Below are 12,454 nucleotides of genomic sequence, written 5' to 3'. Positions count from 1 at the left end.
TTTTGTTTGTTTTTTTAAAAGATTTTTTATTTATTTCTCTTCCCTTCCCTCATTGCCTCCCACTCCCATTGTCTGCTCTCATGTCCATTCACTGTGTGTTCTTCTGTGCCCACTTGGATTCTTGTCAGAGCACTGCGAATCTGTGTCTCTTTTTGTTGTGTCATCTTGCTGCGTCAGCTCTCCATGTGTGTGGCACCACTCCTGGGCAGGATGCTTTTTCGCACTGGGCAGCTCTCCTTACGGGGTGCACTCCTTGCGCGTGGGGCTCCCCTACACGGGGGACACCTCTACATGGCATGGCACTCCTTGCACACATCAGCACTGTGTGTGGGCCACTTCATCACACGGGTCAGGAGGGCCTGGGTTTGAACCTTGGACCTCCCATGTGGAAGGCAGATGCTCTATCCATTGAGCCAAATTGGCTTCCCCCAACCAATTTCTGACATATTGCTTTTGGCAGCTTTAGCAAACCAGAACAAGATGTCATACATAAGATGACAGCAATTTGTATCTATAGTTTTCTGGCTGCTAGAATAAAAAAAGAAGTTGACTTATCAATGTACCCAACTCTTTGCTTACTCCACACTGAGTTTAACATACATACTGCTTTGCATATAGCTCAAAATCTTCTCATGTCTATAATTTTTCTAACAAAAATTTTAATCAGATTTTCCATTTATTAACAGGATATTTAAATGTGTAGGAGCCTGACAAATGCCAATCTAGTTACTTAGCTTAAATAATACAAGGATTGCTACAGTCTTTATTAGTATAGAGCTTTTATTATGGTTTTTAAAAAATAATTCTTAAAAGTGCATGATTATTTAGGGATACACTGTTTAGGAAAGATTAGATATAAAGCATTTCCAGTAATGAATTAGTTGTATTAGATTCAGATTAGAAAATGTCAAATAAGTACTGGAAAAAAATATATTTTAAAATTAGCTCAATTTAGACATGAGTCCGTTTCTTTTTTTTTTTCTTTTAAGACTTATTTATTTATTTCTCTCCCCTTCCCCCCACCCCCCTGCCCTGGTTGTCTGTTCCTCTGTGTCTATTTGCTGCATCTTCTTCTTTGTCCGCTTCTGTTGTTGTCAGCGGCACAGGAATCTGTATTTCTTTTTGTTGCATCATCTTGCTGTGTCAGCTCTCCGTGTGGGTGGTGCCATTCCTGGGCAGGCTGCACTTTCTGTCACGCTGGACAGCTCTCCTTATGGGGAGCACTCCTTGCGCGTGGGGCTCCCCTACACGGGGGACACCCTGTGTGGCATGGCACTTCTTGTGTGCATCAGCACTGTGCTTGGGCCAGCTCCACACGGGTCAAGGAGGCCCGGAGTTTGAACTGCGGACCTCCCATGTGGTCGACGGATGCCCTAACCACAAGGCCAAGTCCGCTTCCCAAGTCCATTTCATTTAAATACCTAATTTGAATCTTCAGTGTTTCATTTATTTTAGGTGTTAATTCCATTGTAACAGATAATATTTAAGTAATTTCTAGACTGCCCCAGACAAGGTATAAAAAGTATCCAAGAATTCAATTCTAGTCAATAACATACACTGATGTGACCTGAATGAGAAGCTTCTTCTCACTACACAGAAGACACGGTTTGAAAAGAATTCACCAATCCACTGGCAAGGAACTAGGAATATGTAGTTCAGAAAAAGGACTATACCATTGTGAACGTTCACATTCTGATCTCAGAGCACTGCATTTCAGCAAATAAGGCTGACCCCTTTCAAAATCCAACCTTGGCTGAGAAATGCTGAAGTCCCAGATGTAGCCCTAGATGCTGTAGTTACAGACAATGACAAAAGGTGGCAGGGTTTTCAGGTGGTGCTTTTCCTTCAGTGATGAATGCATTCAGAAGGTTCAGTAGCATGATTCCATTTTTCTCAAAATATCGTGACATCATATCAAATCTTCACCCATTAAGCCTGCTGAGACCAGAGAAACCGATCACATTTTTCAAGCATGCTCTGGATCAAGGCTCTGAGATCCCAAAGAAAAGAAACAAGCAAAATTAGTTATCACTGTTCATTCTTCACAGAAAACGTAAAAACCTACAGACAACTATAGGATTCAAAAGTTGATTTATACAATTAGGTATTTGGTACCAATAATAAAGAATCGAGTACACCTCAGATTTTGTTATTTCGTTAATCCAATGTCTTGCTCATAACTGTGAATGAAATATGACTTTAGCCTCTTCTTTTAATCACCTTAATCAACAGATCAGTCTCATTCCCCTCAATCTGTTAATGAAGGGTCAGGACTGGCTGATCTCTACAGTCCCATCTCCCTCTGAAAGTCTGGGGGTTTTATGTTTCCCAAGCACCTAAGTAGAGAGCATGAAAGACAGGGTTACCTCTGCCTTTTCTCAGCAATCCTCAAGATACTGCAAATTCTAGTAAACCTCTCTGATAGCTCAAGGGCCAAACCGCACTCCTGTAGTAGTGACCAGGCCCGGTCTGGGCCCATGGCCTTAGCCAACAGGAGCGCTACATTCTCCACGTTGATGGGGGAAGGCCCATCACTGAGGTTACCATCTGGTGACTCCTGGGGCGCTGGCCTTGTGCTTTTGTTCTGTATGAGATGCAGAAGAAGCTTCCACTCCTCCATAGTTTCTGGGGTCCAACCTACACACACACAAAGACACAGTGTTGGCTTTGCCTGCTCTTAGCACATTGTATGTATACAGGAGTTGAGTCAAAATTGTTTGTGACGATTATGTAATAAAAAAACAAAAAAATATTCAAGCGCATAATCTCATCACCCTATCACAAAGCTGTTTTCTCAACATTTACTGAATAAGTAGTTTATGATAAAGAAATATCACAAAACTAACTCTAACATTCTTCATTCAATCACTCAATATGTAGATACCCAAAGTATATTCCATGCAAGGGCTGAATATGCAATGATGAACAAAACAGGTATCATTCCTGCACTCTTGTAGGGTTTAGTCTAGTAAAGGAGACAGAATTTACAAGCACATATATACTTATAAACTGTGCTAAGTATTTTGAAAGAAAAGAACAAAGAACTATTAGAGAAGGGCAGTCAGAGACTTGATTTTGTTTGGAGGATCTGAGAAGGGAACAAAGCAGAGAGCTGAAGGATAAGGCAGACTCAGAGAGCATGAGCTCGTGGCCTGCATGTGTGCAAACTTGTGGGGAAGCATCGGGAATAGAGGCAGAAGGGGTATGCCTTTCTGACAAAGGAAACACAACTTGAGACAGGAAAGAACTTGGTGAATTCAAGGAATTCCAAAAAGGCACGAAAGTAGTAGTGAGTAGTGAGAATGAGATAATAGGACCAGGCCTTGTGGACCAGTTCAAGATTTTGGATTTCATTCTAAATGCAATGCAAGGAGTTTAAAGAAAAGAAATCACATAATTGAATTTTTGCTTTAAAAGGATCAGTCTGACTGCTGTATGGATTGAAGACAGGTAAAAATGGAAGCCAGATGACCAGATGACCCAGTTATGATGTTACTGTAGTAATCAAGGACCAAAGTGCTAACAGCGGAGTCAAAGAAAGAAGAAAGATGTACGATACATATTTGGCAGTAAAATCAACAAGACTTGGAAAATGATTGATATGAACTGTGGAGAGAGAAATGTTACAAAAGACCCCCATTTAATACACCAAGGAATAATTATAACTCTTATTATTAATAATATTATAATGTTAACAAAATATTGAGTATTTTATCTGGGTGGGGAAGATTTAGGTAATATTTATTTTGTTTATTCTTCCCTAACATTCCATTTTTTCTTTGACAAACATATTATGTTGCAACTTTTAAAATGTAAACCATTTATATCTTCATTTTTCTGGTTATTTTTCAGAAGTGTATGCATATCTATAATTCTAGTCCTATAAAATCACCTGGACCTCTTGCTTCATTTCAGAAACAAAGATGATCTCAGCAGTTATTTCTATAACTGTGACATTTGAAGCTAACCCTTGCCAGTCAACTGGCTTCTTTATTCTGTCTCTGACTTTTCCGTGCCAAAAGGGTCCAGAAAGGTTGTAGATCCTGCTGGGTGAAGGATCCTGATGTCAGGCTGCTGGCATCTCTGTACCAAAGTAAATAAAGCAGCTCTACAAAACAGACCAAGACCACTGATCTGAGTATAGTATGGACTCAAAGATTCCAGATATGAGTGTGTTGAAGTCTGGCCTTTTGATTGCCATTTTATCTGTGTTGGACTGATGAAAAGAAAATAATAATACTAATAATGTGTACCTAAATACCTTTGAAAGCTTAGGGAGTCAGATTGCTAGTCCACTTAAGTTTGTAATAATTATCTCTAATGTTTGACTCTGAAAAAAGGACCACATGATGCAGTGAAAAGAACTTTGAGCACAGACTTTGGAGATGGTCACAAGTGGGTATGGGGAAGCAGATTTAGCCCAATGGATAGGGCGTCTGCCTACCACATGGGAGGTCCGCTATTCAAACCCTGGGCCTCCTTTGGCCCATGTGGAGCTGGCCCATGCACAGTGCTGATGCACACAAGGAGTGCCCTGCCACACAAGGGTGTCCCCCGCATAGGGGAGCCCCACACACAAGGAGTGCACCCCATAAGGAGAGCAGCCCAGCGCGAAAGTGCAGTCTGCCCAAGAATGGCGCTGCACACACTGAGAGCTGACACAGCAAGATGACACAACAAAAAGAAACACAGATTCCCGGTACCGATAAGGACAGAAGCGGTCACAGAAGAACACACAGCAAATGGACACAGAGAGCAGACAACTGGGGGGAGGGGATGGGACGGGGAGAAGGGGAGAGAAATAAAAAATAAATCTTTAAAAAAAAAAAGAAGTGGGTATGAACACCAATTCCAGCACTCACTAATTATGTGACCTTGGGCAAATTAATTGGGCCTCCTGGGCCTCAGTTACAACATCTGTAAAATGAAATAATAGTAACTATCCCAAGATTCTGCTATTTTGTGTAAAAACAGTATATGAAAGTCCCTAGTGTAGCGTCTAACACATAGTAAACACCCAATAAACAGAAAAACTGCCTATAACTTATCACTTTTTTTTTTTCACTTTCTCCACCTCAGTGCTATATTTACTTCCATTACTAATCACAATAGTTCCAGAATAGAATATCTGTAAGTCCACTCTAACCTATATGGTTATGTCTATTCCACCTCCATATCGGGAGGGTGCTTAGATTCTACTTGGATGATGGATGCAATTCTCCTGCTTGCAGTTGGAGGCATTCTTGGCTCCCTGGTGTGGTGGTTGACCTCCTTCACCTCCCTGTTAGCTGGCTGGGCTAAGTCCAATAAACCAGAGGGTAGGAGTTGCAAGTCTGTTGAGGCTCAGGGCCTGGCGATCACATGGACAGTCCAGAGATTCAGGTCTCCTGAGTTATAACTTATTACTAATTATGATTTTATAATATACCAAGTGGTAAAAATAAAAAAATCCACAAAATTAAACAGCTAGCTAGAATTATACACATGATCATTGAAATGTTGACCAAATTTCTTCATTAAAAAGTCTGGAGGGGCTTCTAAAATACTATAATCAAGAGTAATCAGATGGCATTTACATACCATTGTCCCCTTCCATCAGGCTCATATCATTCAGATATACAATGTTTGTGAAAGCCTCTTTTCTTCTCTCTAATGCCAAACAGAGAATAAGATATCCAGGCCAGAATCTTTAAAGAGACACAAGTTGAAGAAAGGAATAAAAGACAGTGAATTTATTTAAAGCTGCACTGTCCCATACAGTAGCCACTAGCCACACATGGCTGATTACATTAAGTTTAAATCAGTTAAAAGTAAATTAAATTTAAGTCAGTTCTTTAGTTGAATGGTCCATCTTTCAAATAATCAATGGTGACTTGTGGTCAATGACTACCATTTTGAATAGACAGAACATTTTTATTACCAAAGAAAGTTCTAAAGGACAGCCCTCACCCAAAGCATTTAATTTAAAAAAAAAACAAAAAACCTATTGATAAATGGTTACATTTGAAACCAAAAATGAATCATGAGAAATCTAAGCTTACACACTTCAGAAACTTTAAAATTCAGTAACTAATTAGCATTATTTCTTCTCCAAACATGCAAACCTTGGAAATTCTCCTCTGACCATCCCTGCTCTTTCATTTGCAAAATTCAGTATCAACCAGTCCCATGGCATCTCCTTTTAAAATGTCCGTTGATCTCCTTTTAAAATGTCCCTTCTGCAACACTTCTAATCACCCATTCACTCATACCTGAATTACTGCAATAGCTTCCTGGCTGACCTTCTAGTTTCCAACCCTTCTTGTGTACGACACCAGAAACGAGGTCCAAAAAGTTCCACTTCCATTATGTCTACTGCTAAATGCTTCTCACCAGCCTTCAGGTTCCTGCATGACATGGTCACCCACCAACTAGCCAGTCTCATCCCTCACTATCCAAAAGTGACTATCTGCTTTAGTCACTCAGGTCTCAATAAACAAATATGTATCAAGTTCTTATCACAGAACGAATTAGGTACTGTGAAGATCACTATCCTCAACACATTATAATCAAGGGGGAGCCATAAGATAACATAACCAGGCAATAAATAACAGACTAATGTGTGGTAAAGATAATAAGCTATGTCTGCTTTACATATTCTTGCTCTTGCTGTTTCTTTCCCATGATGTATCTTCCTCCTGGCTCATTTATAAATCCAAATCCTACCCAGTTTTCAGGGCTTACCCCCAAATTCATGCCTCCTTCCTGAGTCCTTCACCAGTGATTCTACTGAGTCCACTCTGATCTCTCCCATCTTAGAAAAAAAAAATCTATTTTTTAAAATTAAACTTCATTTCAACTTCAATAAATAAAATGATAGGCAAAAGGCAGATTAAGAAATTATTGAAGCATTACTCTAAAAAATTCTGTCCAGAATTTTTGCATTTAATCCAAAAAACAAACTCAAATTGTTTCTCCAGTATTCAGAAAAGATACATAAATGGGCACAGATCATCCTTGTTAATGGAGAAAATGAAGGGGGAAAAAAGCTTAATCATATTCACAGCTCATAAAACTAAACACCATTTTCTTTTTTCGTTTTCACCTTTAGCATTTAGTACTTTCTTTGCCTTTGCTACAATAGAATATTACGATACCTATTACAATATTAACTATAGTCTGTAAATTACATTAGTTGCATTTTCCCCATGTATCACCATATTCTTAACACCTTGTAGAAAATTCTTGTATTTATATTACCTGCAATCCTCATTTACCACCAAAATCACTGTTATACAGTCCCTAGATTATCTTCTAGCCTCCCAAGACTACCCCTTTCGTCACAATCACATTTAGAAATCAGCAGTGTTTGTTAGACTCATTATAATGGCTACCATCAACTCTACCCATTACCACATATTTATTATCAACCTTACTTAAACTTTCTATATACATTATCAGCTCCCCCTTATCAACCCACATTCTGTTACCTACTAACCTATACTCTATAGTTTAACTCCATAAGTTTACTCATCATATCTAGTTCGTATCAGTGAGACCATACAATATTCATCCCTTTGTGTCTGGCCTATTTCACTCAACATAATATCCTCAAGATTCATGCTTGTTGTCATGTGCTCCCCCAGTTCATTTTTCTTCTTACAACTGAAGAGTACTCCATCTTATGTATATACCACATTTTGTTTATCCATTCATTAGTTGAGGGGCACTTAGGTTGTTTCCATATTTTAGCAATTGTAAATGTCACTATGAACTACAAATCAGTGTGCAAATATCTGTTCATGTCCTTGCTTTCAGTTATTCCGAATATATTCCTAGCAGTGGGACTGCCAGATCTATGGCAGTTCTATATTTAGGTTCCCGAGGAACCGCCAAACTGTCTTCCACAGAGGTAGCACCATTTTATGCTCCCACCAACAGTGAAGGAGTGCTCCTATTTCTCCAACCCTGTATCAATTTTAACTGGTATCACACATCTGGTACAGGTCTTAGAATTGGAGCTAGCAACTATGCAGAAGACAGGGTGGAATTATTGAGGGCCAGTCTCTCTATCACAAAGAAAAAGTAGACCCAAATTTAAAAGTGAAAAAATGTTCACTATCACGTAAAAAAGGTACTTTTACTTTTCTGCAGCAAAGAGAATTCTCAAATATAAAATGTATCAATTTAGGCCCTTACCTAAAAAGTTATTAACTGAAATGATCCTATTCTTACTCTCAGCTTCCAAGAAAATTCTCACTTACCCACAAGACCTACAGATGTCAGTCATTTTTTCTTTGGTTGTAAAATCTGCAGGAAGTTTAATCAGATGAAGGATCAGCTGACTGTAACCCCAGGAAAAGAGGTGTGAATGAGGCCTGTTAAAGAAAAATTGTCAGTAAATTAGGTAAGAAATAACTCTAAAAGGTGCTTATTAGTCTTCTGATAGTTAAGAACAGAGTTTAATTATATTTACTCCATTATTATTTTTAAAATTAGAAATTTTAATATTCTAAAGTAAAAGAAATGCAACAAATGTACCATACTATGCAAGATGTTAACAACAGGCTGGTATATGGGAACTTTGTACTTTATGTATGATTTTTCTATAAATCTAAAACTTCTCTAATTAAAAAAAGAAAGAAAGAAAGAAGCAGGCCTGTCATTCCATCATTCAAAGAGAGCCAACATATATCCTCCAGACCTTTTGTCTAAGTATATAAGATAGGCTTTTTTGGGTTTTTAAAATTTTTCTTCTGGAGGAAAATGCAAGAAATATTCCTGACACATACCAAGTATTAGTATGCAGTTTTTGTGACTTTCTTTTTTTAAATTTCTAAATCAAAAGGTTAGATCTAGAAATTCTTTGGCAACATTTCCAGAAACAAAGCATGTGCACACACACACACAAACACACACACACACACAACATTTTCTTTCTCTAACACAGGCTCAATTATCAGGGGCTCTTTTTTTTTTTTCCTAGATTTATTTTTATTTTATTTCTCTCCCCTTCCCCGCCCACCCCAGTTATCCGTTCTCTGTGTCCATTTGCTGCACATCCTTTTTTTGTCCACTTCTGTTGTTGTGAGCAGCACGGGAATCTGTGTCTCTTTTTGTTGCATCATCTTGCTGCGCCAGCTCTCTGTGTGTGCGAAACCATTCCTGGGCAGGCTGCACTTTCTTTCGCGCTGGGCGGCTCTCCTTATGAGGCGCACTCCCTGCATGTGGGCTCCCTATGTGGGGGACGCCCCTGCGTGGCACGGCACTCCTTGCGCGCATCAGCACTGCGCATGGGCCAGCTCCACACGGGTCAAGGAGGCCTGGGATTTGAACCTCCCATGTGGTAGATGGACGCCCTATCCACTGGGTCAAGTCCGCTTCCCATCAGGGGCTCTTTATGTGGATCTATGGAAATGCTTCAAAGGTCAGTCTAATTCTCTGAAATCATGTGCAAAATTTTGCATGAGTATGCATTTTTCTGATAGGAAGCATCAGATTCTCAAAGGGACTGTGGACCAAAAAAAAAAATGTTTACAACCACCAAGAAGTAAATTCAATCTCATTACTACCATGACTTGCGTCAGTCTCTTCCCAGCTGTTCCTGAAGGCTGCAGAACACTGTATGTAAATAAATCAGTTCTATTCCCAAGGCACTTAGAAGCTTAGAAAGAGCACTCCTTCCATACCTGGGGTATCCTTCATCATCCACAGTGCTTGTCCTTTGTGGAGCATCATGGGACACTGCCAAAAGCAGCCAATCCAACCTTAATGACTCGGGTTGTAGAAGGGACTCAAGGAAGGATGATCTAAGAGAAAGTTGGGGAGAAAAATGACTAAGTTCATGCTGAAAATGAAGCATAAAATGTGGGCAATGTGAAGAAAATTTAATTAAGAGGTCCATATAGTGGATGAAATAACTTGAAAACTCTTCTGCAACAAAACTTCTAGAAACAAGGGTGAAATATAATAACATATAACATAAATGCACAGCTAAACTTCAACCTCATAAAGAAAATACCAAAGGGCCAAAAACAAAAAAGAATTGCAAACCAGTATGGCAAATGTGAAACAATAAGAGGGAAAAATGGGTGGTGTGGGGAGCGTGCCAGTCTCAATAACCAACGGGCACAGGTGTTACAGCCATGGGAAGATAGAAAATAAGGTCTCAACCTAAAAAGAGGGAAAAAGCTAGAACTGAAAACCAACCACAATAAAATCATCAATAAAAAGTTGGAAGTAAAAACCCACTCACTGGCAGGGAGACAAGGAAGCTTATCTGTCTTAGTCTATAGGCTCTGAGGACATCTAATTTTATACTGATGATCTGGGAATCTCTGAGGAGGAGAGAAAGAAGGGAAGTGTAGTATGTGTATGCTATGGCATGTGCTGAGAACTGTGGATGAATGGAACTAGACAGCCAGAATCCTCATCTTCCATAGTGTCAACCCTGTGGCAGTTAACCGTAAAAAAAAAAAGTTACACAGTAACACTGTAATATTCTTGCATCACTGTCAAAGAAGGTACTATATCAATGCTAAGGGTCAAAAATAGGGGGTATGGGGTTTTTTCTTTTGTACTAAGGAAAACATTCAAAAATTTTCTGAGGCAATGACTATATAACTCTGTGAGGAATGTGAGAGCTACTGAATGTACACTTTGGATGGATTGTACAAGGCATGGAACTACATAATATAGTGAACGATGTGGTGGATGATGTACTGTGGTTAACAGTACAAATATGATAGCATTCTCTCATGAACTATAACAATTGTACCATACTAATATATGGTATTAATAATGGGGGGTAGAGGGAAAAAATATACCAAATGGAAGCTATAGACCATAGTAGTAATATTTTGATGATGTTCTTTCATAACTTGTAACAAATGTTCCACAACAATGCAAGGTGTTGATGGATGGGTGATATATGGGAATTCTGCACATTAAGCATGATTGTTTTGTAAGCTCACAACTTTTCCTATTAAAAAAATACATATGAAAAATGTTACAATTGCTTATAAACAAGAAATAATACTCTATCAAAAAATAGGGGAGAGTGTGAAGATATGTTTTCCCTCTCACCTTTGATCTTCAGGTTTTGATTTCACGAGACTATCTAAATAGGCCAAAAATTGAGCAGGATAATTATGACAAAGTTGCATGATATCCGAAGGCAAAATGGATGGGTAAAACCTGATTAAGGATCGAAGGGCAGATTCGCCAAACTTCTCATACAGCCTGCATTTAAAAACAAAATACTTTAGTCTCTAACTTCAGTAAGATGATGTAACTTGGCTACACTAAGTAATTTTTTTTTCAAAGTGCTATAGCCTTTATTAAAATCTCTGTCCACAGTCAATACAATGAAACTCACTTTGGAGAGAAACATTATGAACTCCTCCTATGTGGGAAAGCTTCCATTAGATGTATTCATCTTAGGCAACATGATATAACTCACAGAGGAGAGGAGCCCTATGAATGTCTTCTATGTGGGAATGCTTTCATTCCCTGCTCTGCCCTCAGTCAACATGGAAGAACCCACACTGTGGAGAAATCCAATGAGTATCATCGATGTGGGACAGTCTTCATTCATTGCTCTACAGTCAAAGAACTTCAGAGAATTCACATGGAGAGAAACCCTACAAATGTCATCTATGTAGGAAAGTTTTCACTCATAGTTCTGCCCTCAGGCAACATGAGAGAATGCACACTGGACAGAAACCATATCATCTAAATGGGAAAATCTCAATTTTTATAACTATAAACAAAATCAGATTATCCAAGTTGAAGAGAAATCCTATAAAAGTCATCAATTTGGGAAAGCACTAAGTAATTTTAGAAAAGAAAAAATATATACTAATGAGAAAACAAGAAGCTGCCCAATATGCAAATGAGTAAAATTTAGAGACTAACATAATAAATAATGCATATGCTTTAGTTCATAGAAACAACATAAAGGACAACCCACCAGGAAGCATAGGCAATCAACAAAGGACTATCAAAAGGGACTGAGTCATCTAATAATTTTAATCTTGTTGGCAGGTCTTCTTTTTCTATCTTCATATATGCAGGATTGGAACTTGCCATTTCTGAAAGATAAAGCACATCTTTTCCCCTTCATCTCTTAACTGTAAATATGCAATTCATTAGCACATTCATTCAATAATCTAATTCATACACCTACTTTGTAGGAGAGACAAAGAAGAACAAGATATAATCTCTATCTTTAAGGAACTTAAAATCAAATTGACAGCTAAAACATATTGAATATTTTAAACAGCACAAAGGAACGGATAATCAGTACACTTAAGTGATTATTTTCTGTAACGAAATGAGCATTGAGTAGACTATTTGCCATTAATGTAGTTTTTCTAGAAACAGTGCCCATACGCCATCTTTTGGAATAAAATCATTACATTAAAATAAAATAAATTTAAAATATTTAATGCAATTTTTAAAATATCAGCCAGGG

At 38.4% G+C, this 12,454-nt stretch overlaps 1 protein-coding gene across 11 annotated transcripts in view; it reads right to left on the bottom strand.

The window, feature by feature from the left end:
* Window positions 1-762: 762 nt before the first annotated feature.
* The window catches only part of HPS5 (HPS5 biogenesis of lysosomal organelles complex 2 subunit 2), a 52,780-nt gene continuing 41,088 nt past the window's right edge, over window positions 763-12,454 (bottom strand). For 7 of the 11 annotated variants that reach the window (XM_004484266.5, XM_071218150.1, XM_058305660.1 and 4 more), the window contains 7 exons: window positions 11,951-12,071; window positions 11,065-11,220; window positions 9,669-9,788; window positions 8,244-8,357; window positions 5,581-5,687; window positions 2,367-2,637; window positions 763-1,990 (listed from right to left, as the gene is read on the bottom strand). In XM_004484266.5, coding sequence (XP_004484323.2) covers window positions 1,930-1,990; window positions 2,367-2,637; window positions 5,581-5,687; window positions 8,244-8,357; window positions 9,669-9,788; window positions 11,065-11,220; window positions 11,951-12,071 — 950 coding nt within the window. In that variant the 3' untranslated portion in view covers window positions 763-1,929. The remainder of the gene's footprint in view (window positions 1,991-2,366; window positions 2,638-5,580; window positions 5,688-8,243; window positions 8,358-9,668; window positions 9,789-11,064; window positions 11,221-11,950; window positions 12,072-12,454) is intronic. The other 4 variants (XM_004484270.4, XM_058305659.2, XR_011649931.1 and 1 more) reach the window with 3 other exon arrangements.

The sequence above is a fragment of the Dasypus novemcinctus genome, chromosome 10, assembly GCF_030445035.2.
Source record: "Dasypus novemcinctus isolate mDasNov1 chromosome 10, mDasNov1.1.hap2, whole genome shotgun sequence".
Classification (NCBI taxonomy): domain Eukaryota; kingdom Metazoa; phylum Chordata; class Mammalia; order Cingulata; family Dasypodidae; genus Dasypus; species Dasypus novemcinctus.
This window is presented reverse-complemented; position numbering and strand designations above follow the sequence as displayed.